At 45.9% G+C, this 18,092-nt stretch overlaps 1 protein-coding gene across 5 annotated transcripts in view; it reads right to left on the reverse strand.

Annotated features, from left to right (window-relative positions):
* Window positions 1-18,092, reverse strand: part of IQCK (IQ motif containing K) — a 79,969-nt gene that overhangs the window by 20,229 nt on the left and 41,648 nt on the right. For all 5 annotated transcript variants that reach the window (XM_084818585.1, XM_084818584.1, XM_084818587.1 and 2 more), the window contains 2 exons: window positions 16,566-16,650; window positions 5,043-5,154 (listed from right to left, as the gene is read on the reverse strand). In XM_084818585.1, the coding sequence (XP_084674711.1) occupies window positions 5,043-5,154; window positions 16,566-16,650 (197 nt within the window). The remainder of the gene's footprint in view (window positions 1-5,042; window positions 5,155-16,565; window positions 16,651-18,092) is intronic.

Here is an 18,092-nt window from a genome sequence, read left to right on the forward strand (position 1 = left end):
GAGTCAAATATAATCCTAAAGACAATTTTTGACATGTACGTTCCATTGATAGTAACTTTGTTTACGAAGACAACTGCTGCTAGAATTACATATGGGCATTCTATCTAAGATAATTAGTTTGTCAGAAATTTACAGAAATGTATGTCTCACTGATTGCTGAGGTTTGTGCAGGGTCATGTCAATTGGCGCTTAAGTGTCTACAAGCCCACCCCAGGGATTAAAAAAAGAAGAAGTTAAAATAGATTTTAAAAAATCTCTGTCAGGATAATTATGGACAGAACAGGAAAGGACCAATAATTACAAAAGACAGCAATACCCAAAGATGTCATTATCAATACAAATTTTATGCAAAGAAATCCCTATCAAGCATGACATTGCCATAGTGTAGATTCCAATAATCTATAAAGGTACTCCTTGTCTCAGCTATCATAATTCTCTGCTTAGTACCCCTTCTCCTATGTATTATATCAGTTGATTTATCCCATCTTTGAGTTTTCCAGACATTGCAATAACCATTCCCTTATTCACGGGTGGTGCGAATCTTTCAATTTACAAGCCCACACAATTTTTTGTGGAAACTGATGAACTCATAATGAATTATTGTATGACATCTAGGGTGTCTTCTGCTCTCCAATAGAATAAGATCAGAAGTGGGCTCCCTCCTAAAGTCATCCCTGTTATTTCCGGTGTTATATTTATTGTTGTTGTTGTTCAGTTGTTAAGTCGTGTCCGACTCTTCGTGACCCCATGGACGATAGCATGCCAGGCCTTCCTGTCCTCCGCTCTCTCCCGGAGTGTGCTCAAGTTCATATTCATTGCAGCGGTGATGCTATCTAGCCATCTCATCCTCTGCTGTCCCCTTCTCCTTTTGCCTTCAGTCTTTCCCAGCATCAGGGTCTTTTCCAGAGAGTTTTCTCTTCGCATTAGGTGGCCAAAATATTTGACCTTCAGCTTCAGTATCTGTACTGAATACTGAGCAGTCAGGGTAAAAATTTTTTAGGATGGACTGATTTGACCTCCTTGCAGTCCAGGGGACTCGTAAGAGTCTTCTCCAGCACCACAGTTTGAAAGCACCAATTCTTCGGCGCTCAGCCTTCCTTATAGTCCAGCTCTCACAGCCATACATTACTACTGGGAAAACCATAGCTTTGATTAGACGGACCTTTGTCGGCAAGGTGATGTCTCTGCTTCTTACTATGCTGTCTAGGTTGGCCATAGCTTTCCTCCCAAGGAGCAAGCGTCTTTTAATTTCATGGCTACAGTCACCGTCTGCGGTGATCTTGGAGCCCAAGAAAGTAAAATCTGTCACTGCTTCCATTTCTTCCCCTTCTATATGCCAGGAAGTGATGGGGCCAGATGCCATGATCTTAGTTTTTTTAATGTTGAGTTTCAAACCAGCTTTTGCACTCTCCTCTTTCACCCTCAACAAGAGGCTCTTGAGATCCTCTTCACTTTCTGCCATTAGGGTGGTATCGTCTGCATATCGGAGGTTGTTGATAATTCTCCCAGCAATCTTAATTCCGACCTGTGATTCATCCAACCCGGCATTTCTCATGATGTACTCTGCATGTAAGTTAAATAAGCAGGGTGACAATATGCAGCCTTGTCGTACTCCTTTCCCAATTTTGAACCAATCGGTTGTTCCATGTCTGGTTCTTACTGTTGCTTCTTGACCCTCGTACAGGTTTCTCAGGAGACAGGTAAGGTGGTCTGGTACTCCCATCACTTTAAGAATTTGCCACAGTTTGTTGTGATCCACGCAATCAAAGGCTTTAGCATAGTCAATTTGACTATTTGATCTCTAGTTCCTCTGCCTCTTCGAAACCCAGCTTGTACTTCCGGTAGTTCTCGGTTCGCATACTGCTGAAGCCTAGCTTGTAGGATTTTGAGCATCACCTTGCTGGCATGTGAAATGAGCGCAATTGTGCGGTAGTTTGAACACTCTTTGGCGTTGCCCTTCTTTGGAATTGGAATGTAAACTGACCTTTTCCAGTGTTGCGGCCATTGTTGAGTGTTCCAAATTTGTTGGCATATTGAATGCAGGACTTTAACAGCATCATCTTTTAGGATTTTAAATAGCTCAGCTGGAATACTGTCATCTCCGCTTGCTTTGTTGTTACTAATGCTTCCTAAGGCCCACTTGACTTCACTCTCAAGGATGTCCGGCTCGAGTTCAGTGACCGCACTATCATGGCTATCAGGGACATTCAGATCTTTCCTGTATAGTTCTTCTGTGTATTCTTTCCACCTCTTCTTAATCTCATCTGCTTCTGTGAGGTCCCTGCCTTCTTTGTCCTTTATCATGCCCGTCTTTGAACAAAACGTTCCCTTGAGATCTCCAATTTTCTTGAAGAGATCTCTAGTCTTTCCCATTCTGTTGTTTTCCTCGATTTCTTTGCATTGTTCATTTAAGAAGGCCTTCTTGTCTCTCCTTGCTATTCTCTGGAACTCTGCATTCAGTTGGATATATCTTCCCCTTTCTCCCTTGCTTTTCGCTTCCCTTCTTTCCTCAGCTACTTGTAAAGCCTCCTCAGACAGCCACTTGGCTTTCTTGCATTTCTTTTTCTTTGGGATGGATTTTGTTGCTGCCTCCTGAACAATGTTATGGACCTCCGTCCATAGTTCCTCAGGCACTCTGTCTATCAGGTCTAATCCCTGAAATCTATTCCTCACCTCCACTGTATATTCATCAGGGATATGATTTAGGTCATACCTGAATGGTTTAGTGGTTTTCCTTACGTTCTTCAATTTAAGCCAAAATTTTGCAAGAAGCAGCTTATGATCTGAGCCACAGTCAGCTCCAGGTCTTGTTTTTACTGACTGTATGGAGCTTCTCCATCTTTGGCTGCAAAGGACATAATCAATCTGATTTCGATATTGACCATCTGGTGATGTCCATGTGTAGAGTCGTCTCTTGTGCTGTTGGAAAAGAGTGTTTGCTATGTTCAGCGTGTTCTCTTGGCAAAACTCTATTAGCTTTTGTCCTGCTTCATTTTGTACACCAAGGCCATGCCTGCCTGTTATCCCGGTGATTTCTTGACTTCCTACTTTAGCATTCCAATCCCCTATGATGAAGAGGACATCTTTTTTTGGTGTTAGTTCTAGACGGTGTTGTAGGTCTTCATAGAACCGATCAACCTCAGCTTCTTCGGCCTCAGTGGTTGGGGCATAGACTTGAATTACTGTGATGTTGAATGGTTTGCCTTGGATTTGTACTGAGATCATTCTATCATTTTTAAGATTGTACCCCAGTACTGCTTTTCCCACCCTTTTGTTGACTATGAGTGCTACTCCATTTCTTCTAAGGGATTCTTGCCCACAATAGTAGATATGATAGTCACCTGAATTAAATTCGCCCATGCCTGTCCATTTTAGTTCACTGATTCCCAAGATGTCGATGTTCAGTCTTGCCATCTCATGTTTGACCACCTCTAGCTTACCTTGATTCATTGATCTGACATTCCAGGTTCCTAAACAATATTGTTCTTTACAGCATCGGATTTTCTTTTCACCACCAGACACATCCGCAGCTGAGTGTCCTTTCGGTTTTGGCCCAGCCACTTCACTCTTTCTGGCACTACTTGGAAATGCCCTCTGCTCTTCCCCAGTAGTATATTGGACACCTTCCGACCTGAGGGTCTCATCTTCCGGCGTCATCTCTTTTAGCCTTGTGATACGTTCCATGGGGTTTTCTTGGCAAGAATACTGGAGTGGGTTGCCATTTCCTTCTCCAGTGGACCACATTTTGTCAGACCTCTCCGCCATGACCTGTCCGTCTTGGGTGGCCCTGCACGGCATAGCTTATGGCTTCACTGAGTTACGCAAGCCCTTTCACCACAACAAGGCAGTGATCCATGAAGGGGCTATATTTATTACCTTTCTCCAATTGTTGACCTGAGTCAAAGACACATTTACTAGGGAAATATGACGATACAATGACTGGGGTGGGCTAACTAGTGATGATAAAGAATATATACATGGATATCTGATAGGTTAAAAACATATATTAAAACAACAGAGGAAAATACAATATTATTGTACTGCAGTGTCCTACAATTACCCCCTCCCAGTTGAACAGTATTGTCATACTATTCAGGATTGGGACACATTTCCTATTTTGTTTGGTCTGCTTTGTGGACATTTTACTAGGGCAGCCTCCCCGAATCTGGTGCCCCCCAGATGTCTTGGACTACAAACTCCATCATCCCTAACCAGCTGCTGGCTATCAAGGGAGCTGTCATCCAACACATCGCAAGGGGAACCAGATGGGGGAAAGTCTGTACTAGGGAGTGCCTCATTGAACTCAAATGCACTGAAATGGGCATATTCAGAATGACCTGCGGCAATTTTCCATGCTGGGGAGGAACCGCAGCTCCACGGTGGAGACTATGCTTTGTGCACAGAATACCCAAAGTTCAGCTCAGTGGAGGCTGGTGGCTCCAATCTCGGAGAGCTTGTGATTCCATTCTGGGTTTCAGTCAGAACAAGCCAGAACTCCAAAGAAGCCATCCATGGTGCTGCAGCCATTTGGAGGATAGGGTTCAGAACCTTGGATAGTTCCTTTGGAGTTCTGACTGGTTCTGCCTACAGTCCAGAATGTAATCACACCCCCACCACAATCAGAGCCACCAGCCTCCACTGGTCCAATTCCTGATGCTTCCGGGGTATTTTTTTTAAAGGCCAGGCAGAAGGTGATGGGAAGGACGCTTCTCTACCTGAGACCCCAGAGAGCCCCTGTCAAGAGTGGACAGTGCTGATCTAGATGGACAGTTTGATCTGGTATAAAGGCAGCTTCCCTGGTACTGTTGTACCTGGAGGAAATTGACATTTGCAAAGCTAGGCTAAGTACTTGCAACAAAATAATTAACAATACTTGGGGGGGGGGATCCTGCTCCCTGATTAATTGGGGTGGGGGCTTGTTTAGTCAATCAACACTTTGTCATCAGTTAACCTTCTAACCAATCAATCGGTTAAACATTGCAGCAGTAGTCCTTATATCTCAAGGGCTGGGGGTGGAGGAACAAGCTACTCAGTCAAGTTACCTTTTTTTTCTTGTCTGGCCCAGAATTCCCGCACCCGTTTGATAATATTCTTGGTCTCCCGCAAATGCTTTTGCCACTGGCGTAGTTCTTGAACCTCAGGATCACAGCGGACCTGGAAGTTTTAAAAAGCATGCCTTTGTTAAGAAAACTGCAATCCATCCTATTTTCATTTAACACCTCAAATCTAGATAATTGCTACTTTGTAAGTTTAGCCCACTTTAGCCCAAAGTGTCACCAAATGAAGGGAGCCTTTTAACCCTTCCCTGCCAGAAATAACACCTATGAGAATGCTGAAACTAAGAACTGCTGCCTGAGTTTTGCTTTTTTCCCTCTTCCCTCTCAATCCCTTTTCCTTTTATGTCATGTCTTTTAGATTGTAAGCTTGACAGCAGGAACTGTCTTATGACTAATCTTTGTAAGCTGCTCTGGGAACCTTTTTTTGGTTAAAGAGAGGGGCAAATATACTGTAAAGGTACAATCCTATCCACGTTTAGACAGAAAACAGTCTCACAACTCCCAATATTCCCTCGCCAAACCCTGGCTTCTCTGGTTAAAAGAACTGCAGGTAGGAGAGCTGGGAAAGACCCAGACTTTGGAGAGGCACTGTCAGTCTGAGGAGATGGCAGTGGGCTAGATGGACCAGTAGTTCAATTCAGTATGAAGGCAGCTTCATATGTTCAAATGCCAAGGGGCTGGAAACAGCTACAAATGAGACCACAGCATGTTTTAATTCTGGCCAAGTGGAACAACTCGTTTGTGTGATCCTGTATTACGGAGTGAGGCTTAGTGCTGAAAATGAGAGGCCTGCGTCACTAGCTACAGCCTCATCTGCATTTGACAAAAAAGAAAAAAAGGCTTCATCTGTCCCTCCATCAACTGTCACCTGGCAGCAGCCATTCCATCAGGCTGTAGCAGAGGGAGAAACAGAACGGAAGGCAGGGCCACTCCATCAGCTCTGCTGAGAAGCCAGGTCCATCAAGCTTCTCCTTCCATCAACTGTCACCTGGCAGCAGCCATTCCATCAGGCTGTAGCAGAGGAACTGAAGGGAAGGCAGGGCCACTCCATCAGCTCTGCTGAGAAGCCAGGTCCATCAAGCTTCTCCTTCCATCAACTGTCACCTGGCAGCAGCCATTCCATCAGGCTGTAGCAGAGGGAGAAACAGAACGGAAGGCAGGGCCACTCCATCAGCTCTGCTGAGAAGCCAGGTCCATCAAGCTTCTCCTTCCATCAGCTGTCACCTGGCAGCAGCCATTCCATCAGGCTGTAGCAGAGGGAGAAACAGAAGGGAAGGCAGGGCCACTCCATCAGCTCTGCTGAGAAGCCAGGTCCATCAAGCTTCTCCTTCCATCAACTGTCACCTGGCAGCAGCCATTCCATCAGGCTGTAGCAGAGGGAGAAACAGAAGGGAAGGCAGGGCCACTCCATCAGCTCTGCTGAGAAGCCAGGTCCATCAAGCTTCTCCTTCCATCAACTGTCACCTGGCAGCAGCCATTCCATCAGGCTGTAGCAGAGGGAGAAACAGAACGGAAGGCAGGGCCACTCCATCAGCTCTGCTGAGAAGCCAGGTCCATCAAGCTTCTCCTTCCATCAACTGTCACCTGGCAGCAGCCATTCCATCAGGCTGTAGCAGAGGGAGAACAGAAGGGAAGGCAGGGCCACTCCATCAGCTCTGCTGAGAAGCCAGGTCCATCAAGCTTCTCCTTCCATCAACTGTCACCTGGCAGCAGCCATTCCATCAGGCTGTAGCAGAGGGAGAAACAGAAGGGAAGGCAGGGCCACTCCATCAGCTCTGCTGAGAAGCCAGGTCCATCAAGCTTCTCCTTCCATCAACTGTCACCTGGCAGCAGCCATTCCATCAGGCTGTAGCAGAGGGAGAAACAGAAGGGAAGGCAGGGCCACTCCATCAGCTCTGCTGAGAAGCCAGGTCCATCAAGCTTCTCCTTCCATCAACTGTCACCTGGCAGCAGCCATTCCGTCAGGCTGTAGCAGAGGGAGAAACAGAAGGGAAGGCAGGGCCACTCCATCAGCTCAGATGAGAGCTCCTCCTCGCCATTCCATCTAGTTGTTATAGGAACTGCATGACCAAGAACTAGTGTCTGAGTTTGCTTTTTTTCCTCCTCACTCTCAGTCCCTTTTCCTTTGGGGTACTGGTGCTGGGGGACTATTGTTCAGCACCATAGCTGTTGACCTACGACGTCTCACAGGGTTCTGTCGTGCCCGCTGTGTTATTTAACATCTAAGCACTGCCTGACTCCAAGGAAGTGACCGGTACCCTTGAATGTTGCCTAAGTTTAATAATGGGCTGGATGAGGATGAAAAAGCTGGGGTGATCCAGACAAGATGAAGTGGTGTCGGTCAGTAGAAAGCCCGGCTCAGGGATTGGGATTCAACATGTCCTGGATGGGGTCACAGTCCCCTCCCCTCTCCCCCAAATATCAGGTCTGTAGCTTGGGAGTGGTCCTGGTTCCTATGCTGTCTCTGGATCTTCAGGTGGTAGCCATGGTGCGGGAGCACATTTACACAACTACGTTTATTAATAGCAGTCCTGCCCCACCCCTGTGCATTTCAGATATGCACGGGGGGAAACTAAGGAGGGCTAAAACCTGGGGAAATCTGTTCGCAGGATCATGGGCATGGAGTTTCCATAACAGAACCATTCCCTCAATGCACTTGAAAAGCAACCCTTCCTGGGAGCCACTCCAGCCATTGTTCTGTGATTTTAAAAGACACATCCAGTGGAGGCTGGTGGCTCTGATTTCTGTGGAGCTGTGGATCAATTCTGGGCTTTTGTCAGAACCAGCCAGAACTCTAAAGGAGCTATCCAAGGTGCTGTACCCTATTTTGAGGATAGGGTTCAACACCTTGGATAGCTCCTTTAGAGTCCTGGCTGATTCTGACTAAAGCCCAGTATGAATTGACAGCCCTACCGAAAACGGAGCCATCAGCTTCCACTGGGCACGTCATGTGACTGGGTTCTTCATGGCTCAGTGGTAATTCTTTGCATGCAGAAAATCCCAGGTTCACTCCCCGGCATCTCCAGGTGGGGCTAGAAAAACGTCGGCCTGAACCTGTGGAGAGCCACTGCCAGTTGGTGTCAACAGTACTGGGGTGCAGATGGACCAGCGATCCGATTCAGAATTTATTTATTTATTGTGCACTATTTATATACCACTTCACATCAAAGATTTCAGAGCAGTGAAGAAGAAGATAAAAGAATAAAGCACCACATTGAAACAATTAATTAAAAAAAAAAACAGATTCTGGACTTAATGAACCGCGGTTGGCAATTTATTTGTTTTCTTTACAGTATTTCTATTGTATTTCTATCGCAAGGCAGTAAAAGTCACAGCTTCCTATGCTTCTATGGCTGCAACGTGGAGCGAGGTATGGCGTGAGTACCATCAGGCACAACCTCAAGCTGTTTGCCTGCCAGGAGCTTCTGATGAAGATGTACTAGCGGAGCATGAATCCAACCAAGCAAGCCTTCAAAACAGGGCAGGGAGGGAGTGAAAAAAATGAACAACCTTCCAAACAAGCTATCTGGGACAAGACACATTCACTAATGCTCAGAGTCACTGTACTGCATTACAGGGGAATCTATTCCATGTCAGTCATCCATATTAAAACACCCTGGCCTCATCCATCGTTTAAAACGCACACGCACGCACGTGCACGCAGGTAGTTAGCAATTCAGCATGCCACCTCTCATGCTGGCCGACGATCGATTCATTCTTCTCCAGTAGCAGCAGCACAATTGCTAATGGACTGCAGGCAAAATAGGCTAGAGTTTCAGGCATAGGGTATGAAGGCACAGGATATAGCCACCTTCCTGAAGCTAAGCAGGTCTGTGTCTGGTCAGTACTGGATGGGAGACTGCTTGGGAACCCTATAAATATAGTAAGCTGAGTTCTATCATGGAAGAAAGCTGAGATATAAATTAGGGCTGTTGCATGATTTAAAAAAAACAATCAATTAATCATTAAGTTTAGTTGATTAATCTGTCCATTAATTTTGCATCGATTTGAACATGGGGATAAATAATAATTTTGAAGCAAGATATAGGCATATGAAGCTGCCTTATAGTTAATCATGCTGATGTAGCGATAGGGATGGGCGGATTCCCTACTTTCCGGTCTGTGGGGAATACGCCCGCAGGGGGGAGGCGATCCGTTCCTCCCCCCGGAATCCTCTTCAGATGGCTCCGCTCCACAGCAATTCCTCAGAGCCGCTGGCCAGCTCCGTAGCACCAGCCATATGGCCACCATGCCATATCTGAATGCCATATCTAAATGCAGTTGTAAATGGCCGCATTTAGCTTAAACTAAGACCTTTACAGCTGCAAATGGCGTCCTGGACGCCATTTGCATCCGTGCTTCTCATTCACGCGATAGGCTATGCAAATATTTGCGTAGCCTATCATGTGAAAAAACAGGGCCGCAAACGGCGTCCAGGATGCCATTTGTGTCCCTGTTTTATGTGATAGGCTACACAAATATTTGTGTAGTCTATTGCATGAATGAAAAGCATGGCTGCAAAAGGCATCCAGGATGCCATTTGCAGCCATAAAGGTCTTAGTTTAAGCCAAATGTGGCCATTTATGGCTGCATTTACTTTAAACTAAGGCCTTTATGGCTGCAAATGGCGTCCTGGACACCATTTGCATCCACAGTCAGTCCCCTCCAGCCAGCGATATGGCATGGTGGCCGTATTGCTGGAAATCCGGAGCCGGAGGATCTGGCCGAAGAGGATTCCGTGGGGAGGCAGCGGTAAGTGTTCTGTTCCACCATGGACTCCAGGGGGCCGGATTGTTTAGCATCTGGCCTCATTGGAGTCCGTGGCAGAATTCTCCACCATCCCTATGTAGTGATGGCCACCAATTTGGACAGCTTAGAAGGGGGTTAGACAAATTAATGGAGGAGAAGGCTATCAATGACTGCTAGTCGTCATGGCTATATGCTACCTCCAGTACCAGAGGCAGTATGCTTATGTGCACCAGTTGCTGGGGAACATGGGTGGGAGGGTGCTGTTGCACTCATGTCCTGCTGGTAGGCCTCCTGGCTGGCCACTGTGTGACAGAATGCTGGACGATGGATCTTGGTCTGATCTAGTATGGTTTTTCTTATGCTCTTATGACCATGGGCAGCAATCTGCCCCCTTCAGGCCCTGGGGGTTTAGAAAAAAGAAGGGTGAGCAAGAGCCCCTTACTGTGGCTGGTTAGAAGGCAAGCTTTCTCAGATGGGGGACGGAGACCTCATCTCCTTCAACATTTGAACCTAGCCACCAACAAGGGAGATTCCCCCTAGTCCTCTTGGCTCAGGGGAAGGACAGGGAAATCTCCCCCAGACTTGGGTATCTTATGCACTACTGTGTTTTAGGTTGCACATGATTGTAGCAAATCAGGGGTCCCAAATGTTTTTGGGTCAGTTGGCACATCTGCCATGTTGAGAGAGTGTGGGTGCTCTCACAAAATGGCTGCATGGGGGCTTGCCCATTTACAAAATGGTTGCCACAGTGGGCATGGCTGATAAAAAAAAACCTTTAAAAAATAAAAATTAGGCTGGGTAGGGAGCCTGGTAAGTACCAGGACAGGAGACCGCAGTAGTGAATCATATACCCTGGGTTACATTTACAGATAACTGTGTTTTGCTTCTCCACTTGTTAAATGGTTGGCCATTTTTGTTACAATGACACTGTGGTCTGCCTGCCTTCTTTAGATCTCATATAATGAGTTAATGTAGCTACAATGGCATACTTGTATATTTTATTTCCCCATTCTTCTGATCTCCACTGTTTTCTAATCTCCATCCTTGGTGTACTAAATCATGTCAAGGAATTGAATCTCTAGGTAATTCCTAGCTAAGGTTTTTAAGGCTGCAATCCTGTATCCGCTTACCCAGGGGTAAATCTCATTGAACACAATGGGACTGACTTTCAAGTACACACATACAGAACTGTGCTGGTTAAGTCAGCAGTTCTGAAAGTGTAATGCTGCATGGACTGGAATGAAAAACACTGAAGTGCCATTTTGACGACCAGAAATAACCCTTTGAAACAAAGAGCTGACAACGATTCTTTTAGGCCCATTGCTATCAGAACCTCTGCATGTGATAGAATTTTTTAAAAAATCATTTAGGAGATAGTGAACTGTCCTTCGAACTTTTGTCTCGGGTATCTTAGCAACCCTTGCAGTGTTAAGCCAACATACAAAGTTATTAGGTAATGCACGCTTTTGTAGTCGGGTGCCTGAAGTCGTAATGTCAGTGCTAATTAATGTTTTGAGGGGACTCAGAAAGGTGAAAAAGACAACACACACCAAAAGAAAAAGAATGATAAAGGAGGGGGAAAGAGGCAAGAGGAATTTTTTTTTAAAAAAAGCATTAAGCATAGAAAATCGCAAGAGTCCATTAATAAAAAATGACTATTCAAGATTACTGTAGTATTCCTTTTAAGATCGGCTCTCCGTGCTCAATCTCTTATTATCAGCAATGTTGACATATTTAACAGAGGGGGTTTCTTTACTAATTGGCACTGAAGAAACCCTTTCTATTTATTTGGTTTGCCAAACACATTTAATTTCTTGGGTCATGGCCAGGGGCTTTGGAAAAGTACCTTACAGGAACTCATGTGCCTTTAGTTGCCTAGCTCTCTCACTCACAAGTAGCCAGGATAACCTAGCTGTGCGCTCTTTCCGACAAGGGATACAGCTGCACACATGTAATTTCTCCTGATCTTAAAAGATCGAGGGGGTACATGTAGCACTCTGTGGCAGCATTCTTTCCCCATGACCTTTACATCCACAGACAGAGAGAGAACTCATGAAAAGGGAAACACAGCTAGGAACAGCATCAGGTTTCCAGCGGAGGCCAGTCAAATACTTTTACGAAGCCCGCAAGCAGGGCATGAAGGCAAGAGCTGTCCAGTATGTCCTGTCTGGTTCAGCTCAAGTTTCCCAGGGGAGATGAACCAAAGTAGTTGCACTTACTAGAAGAGTGACGCAGAGTCAAGTCTGAGGAAGCAAAGTCAAGTCTGGCTATGCAAGATGGCAAGGCCAGGCCTTTCAGGACCCTGGACAAATCCATGCTGAGCTGGAACGCACTCAGGAAGAGTGGTTGTCTCAGCAACATGCAGAAGCCTTATGAAGGTTGGTGCATGGCATCCAGAACACATCACTCCAATACTGAAGGATCTGCACTAGTTGCCTATTGTTTTCCAGGTTCAATTCAAGGTGTTGCTTTTAACCTTTAAGGCCCAAAACAGCTTAAGGCCTGGCTATCTAAGGGGCCACCTATCTCGATATCAACCTGCTCAGTTACTAAGATGAGCAGGAGAGGCCCTTTTGAATTTGACTAACTTAAGTCCCATTCATTTCAATGGGTCTACTCTACCCTATACAACACTGTGGTTCAGGTCCCACTTATGTGTATTAAATCATATACCTTGGGTTACATTTAAAAATAACTATGTTTTGCGCCTTCAGTTGTTAATAAATGGCTCCCTGTTTTCAATACATCATTACACTGTGATCTACTGGCCTTCTTTAGATCTTGCATAATGAGTTAATTTAGCTAGAATGGCATACTTGTGTATATTATTTCCCCATTCTTCTATTTTCTGATCTGCATGGGGGGGGGGTTGTGTTAGTGGGCACATTTGGAATGTTGAGAGAATGTTGTGGGTGCTCTCACAAAATGGCTGCCATTTACAAAATGGCTACCATGGTGGGCATGGCTGGTTAAAAAACCCTACAAGAAGAAAAAATAGGAGGGGTAGGAAGCCTGCTGGATACCAAGAGAGGTTCCCATGGAAATGGAAACATTAGTGCCCACAGTCACCAGGTTGGAGACCCAGTAGTGAAGTACATATCGTGAGTTACATTTACAGAGAACTATGTTTTGCTTCTCCACTTTAATAAATGGTTGCCAGTTTTCAATACATGGATTACACTGTGGTCTGCCTGACTTCTTTAGATCTCATATAATGAGTTAACTTAGCTAGAATGTGTGTTGCCCCCAGCCGTGGGCATTGAACTCTTAGGTTAAAGGTGCCAAGATAGTGAGAAATCAGACTCAAACGTTTGCTTACAAGGAGTACTTTACAGGGTAACTTACAGCACACAGGCGTACCCAATGGTTGGCTCAGACAGCTTCTCTGAACCCCAAGCCACTGGGTACATGGGTCTTATACTCTACAGGTTAGCAATAAGCAGCGTTTCAGCAGCACACACCCCTAGCGTTCATTCTCAGCATCAGCTAGAAGTGTTTGGTTCTCAGGCACGGCCACCTGTAAAACAGACTTTGCTTCCCAGGCATATCAGAGATAAAGACTCTCCTCATTAGCAAGGCATGCACCAAGAAGGCTGTTATCGGCCTTTTGACTCATCTGCATGTGCTCAGAGGCTTACTAGCATGGGAATTGCACCAATAATGAACTTAAGCCAGCATTATGGATCTCTAGGCCCCTCTAACACTATAAATGACTTGGCTACACTCCTGGGGCCAATACAGAATGGCATACTTGTGTATTTTATTTCCCCATGCTTCTGTTCTCTGATCTCCATTGTTTTCTAATTTCTACCCTTGCTGTACTAAATCACCTTAAGAAAGAATCTCCCAATAACTGCTAGCCAGGTTTTTTAAGGCTGCGATTCTGTACCTATTTATCTGGGAATAAGTTTCCTTGAACACAATGGGACTGACTTTCAAGCGCACATGTACAGAATGGCACTTTCAGTTAGCAGTTCTGAAAGTGTAACACTGCATAGACAGGAAGCAAAAACACCGAAGTGCCATTTTGATGACTCCCTTGAATCAAGGTTCACAGCAGACTGCAGAAACTTCTTAATATAATAATGTCATGAACAACACACAGTTGATAGGAACATTATTGCACGTAACATGGAAATCCAAAGAGATAATCTGTATTAGGCTGGCCTATGTGGAGTACCTTTTGAATAAAAGATGGCAGATTCTGAGAAAAGGTAGCTTACATCTTTTGAATGAAAGGACTTTATAATGAGCTGATTCTTTGGAGAAGATCACAGAGCTACACAGCAGAGCAAGGACCACTGAATTCAAACACTGCTAGACAATGGCATCATATTAAGGCTGTTCTGGTTTTCTTTTCTTTTCTACCAGACGAGAACATCGAGATGCAAGACAATGTCACTAAAGAATGGTTGTGTGCTCATTTGTTCTAGAAATACCAGAGAAACCATAGTCCTGTTTCATAGTCAGGGCTATGAAACAGGAACCTTTTGGAGATAACTTTTGAAGTAGCTCTATGTTGCATGCAGTGCTAGTTGTCCATTAAATGAATAGGTCCATTAAATGAATAGGAAAGATCCCATTACGCCGAGGGGAAGGGGGGGTGATAGTTAAGCTGCAAGGGGGCTTCCTGTTGGTTGACTGGTATTTGGTGTCCCCCCCTTTTTTTCCCAGATCACATCTGTTCTCTAGCACTTGAGCAGAGAGCAACACAGGGCAACAAGTATAACAGTATATTACTGCAAATAACATTCCTGAGTGACATTGACCGAGATCATTGAATGACATTGACCGAGAGTCCTGCTGGATCAGACCAAAGGACCATCTAAGTCCAGGCTCCTGTTTCTCACGCCAGCCAGACAAGTGCTTCTGGGTACAGATGGACAAATGGGTCTGTTTCGCTTTCTCTAACAGTTCACATTTGTCCAAGCACAAGTTTGCTCCATCCCACTTCTGCATCAGTTTGCAGAACTGATTGGCACTGATGGCAGTTTCCTTCCCAAGACAAAGCGCAGCCTCAGAAAGAGGCAGGGCAATCCAAATCGGGAGCACAGCCAGGGACAGGGGGTAGATCCCATCCCTCCCCATTCACACACCTCCTCCCTAACTGTTGTTTAGCTTAGCAAAACCAAATAAACCAACACAATGCAAAACATGCAGGGGCCAACATCTCAGCCTGTAGTTGGCCCTGAGGTAGCAGGTGAAGGAAACAGGAGCAGAGCTGGACCAAGCAGGGAACAGGAGCAGAGCCAGATCAAGACCTTTTGCTGCCCGAGGCAGAGGGCAAAATGACACTCCCTATTCCATGTGCAGAAGACACCTGGACTAGCAGTTGAGTCTTACTTTACCGCTGGCAACGGGATGGCGTCCTCCACTGCACCAGAAGGCAGCAGGCTGCTTTAGCGGGTGCAGGGAGGCCCCACAGCACACACGCCTCTGTCCCCCCAACACCTACAAACCGATCCTCTTTGGGCATCTGGAGTTCCTCCTCCTTTTTTCTTGGTTGTGGTGCCATCCCATTCTTGTTCTTGTTTTTTTGCCCCACTCCAACAACTTCCCATCCCTCTCCGCCCAGCAGTGTCTGCAGCCTGCAGCGGACACCTCACTCTGCCTCGTGGCAGGTCCAGACGCTGGAGAACTCCTGCCAATCAGACAGCAGGAAATGCCAGGCTAGAAGGGCAACTGGGCTGACCTGGTATGAAGCAGCTTCCCAGTGGAGGCTGGTGGCTCCAATGTCAGTGGGGCAGTGAATCCACTCTGGGTTCAGTCAGAACTCTAAAGGAGCTTCATATCTTGGATAGCTCCTTTAGAGTTCTGATTGGTTCTGACTGAAACCCGAAGTGCATTAACTAGCACTGGAGCCACCAGCCTCCACTGGAGCTTCCTACATTCCTGGTTTCCCTCACTCCCTTTCCTTCCAGTGTGTTCTCTGTCTCTCCTTCTCCCTCCCCCACCTCTTTTCTCCTCCCGAACAGTTCAGCATCCCATTCTTTGTTTTTTTCCCCTGTCCTGTTGCCTCAGTGGATTCCACTCGCCCCTGCTCTCCTCCACACCGATTCACTTGCTCAGACATGAGACTTGGGAATATTATCGAGCGACTTCTTGCCAAACAAGGACAACATGCAAAATGGAGGTCAGAGAGAAGAAGCTCCTCATCCCTCAGCAGGGCGTGCCCAAGACATTTTGCTGCCTGAGGCAAAGGACAAGATGGCACCCCCACACACACACACACTCTGCGGACCATGTACAGACACTCAGTGGAAGAGGGTGGGGTGTTGAATCTTACATCAACATTGGCTATGGGATAGTATCCTCTGCTGCACCTGAGGCAGCAGCTAGCTTAGGGGGCCAAGGACAGGTTGTGCGGTGTACACAGCTTTGCCCTCCAATTGAGGGGGTCAGAGAATTCATGAGGGACAGCCTAGAGGCTGCCACCATAGTCCCCCAGGCTTCTGTCGCCTGAGGTGATCACCTCACTCTGCCTAACGATAGGGCCGGCCTTGCCCCTGATTGAGGCCATTTTGCCTCTTGACGTCTTTGTTGTGCAACAAATACAAAGAGTACTACGTTGTCACCTCCGTCTCCCATGAACAGTTCTCCATCACGAGACAGACCCTATGCAAACACTACTGCAACCATCAGTGTCTCCATGGATATTTATAGCACCTGCTACTTAAAATTTATGTAAGGGGTTTTCCCTAGGGCCTCCACAGTCGCACAGACTCAACATCAAACTAAATAATTATAGATGACTCTTACCCGATAACCTCTCCAGAATGATTGAATTATGTTGCCTGCTTCTTCCTCTGTTAGCAGCAGAGAAAGCGGAATCGGGGGCCTAGGACTGAAGCAAATACTTTTTGTTTGAAAATCGCATGACATTTTGGGTCACACACACACACACACACACACACACACACACAAACACGCCTATTTTTTAAGCAGTATTTGGCATTGTATCCCATCATATGCTAGAGATTTAATGTGGGAAAGCATGGTATTAAAAATTAAAATCTCTCACACACAATCGAGTGAGCGCTTTTAATGTTTTAAGGCGCCACAAGGCTCTTGGTTGTTGTCTCTGAAGGGGGCTTGCTGAAAAGGTTTGGGAACCTCTGCGTTTATTGACCATGGCTTTACAGTTTGCCACGACTATTATGCTCACTGGTGCTCTCAACATCACCTTCTTTTTTTTCCAAAAGAAAGCCTCAGGTAATCAAATCTGCCAGCACCTGCACCAAATGTTTTCTATCCCGTTATCCTTTTTCTAGGGAAACGCAAGATCGCCTTGCCTAACCTTGCAAAATGAACTCCAGCCACCTCAACGGGCTTCGTTTTCAAATCATGAGGACCTGTCAGGGCTCTGATCCAAGACCAATGTAGAAAAGGCATGTGTAAATCAAGTCAAATGGAGAAGGGCTAAACGTTGAGGCGGGTAGTCACCAGGAGATATCAATCATTTCAGCAGGCTGATTTGAAGGAGCAGAAGTTACGCCAGGTCCATTTTGTCTGCAGGAATATTGGCAATTGGCTTCAGGTCAAATAAAAATAGAATATGAGTGGAGCCAAGAGCCCATCAGCAGTGAACTGGGAAAGAGGGAATAAGTTATTTGTGGCAGGAGACAGCTGTGACACTACAAGACGAATCAGAGCTGACAAGCAAATGCACTGAGAATGTATGCTGTGCCTTTATTCCAAAATTAAATGTGATCCACCGAACGCTGATCGGTACCCAACCTATATTGCGTAAAGGTTTCAGGGAAGATTTCAGCTGAAGGGTTTTCTAGCACTGTTTCCATTCTCCTTCATTGTCAATGATTACATTGCTTTTAAAAAGTTTCGTCCCATTGTTCACGGTGTCTGAGAAATTGCACTTTGCTCTGGAACAGCCAGGCTTAATTGGGATTAACAGAACATTATGCAAATGTAGGGCCACTGTCTACAGAAAACACAGCTTGCTTGAGCTGGAACGGGCTGCAAGGGCTTTTTAAAAGATTAGTTTTGAAAGGGTTTGGGGGAAAACTCACAGCAATTAGTTGGCCCAGCTAAGTTCTACATTGCAGCAGTGAAGGATGGTGGCTCCTATGTCAGTGGGATGGTGAACCCACGCTGGGTTTTAGTCAGAACCAGCCAGAACTCTAAAGGAGTTATCCAAGCTGCTGAACCCATTTGGGGGTAGGGTTCAGCACCCTGTATAGCTCCTTTAGAGTTCTGACTGAAGCCCAGAGGGGATTCACCACCCCACTGACATAGGAGCCACCAGCCTTCACTGCACTGCAGTTATTT

The sequence above is a fragment of the Heloderma suspectum genome, chromosome 12, assembly GCF_057233095.1.
Source record: "Heloderma suspectum isolate Gila_16-S chromosome 12, 16-S_ref, whole genome shotgun sequence".
In the NCBI taxonomy this organism is placed as follows: domain Eukaryota; kingdom Metazoa; phylum Chordata; class Lepidosauria; order Squamata; family Helodermatidae; genus Heloderma; species Heloderma suspectum.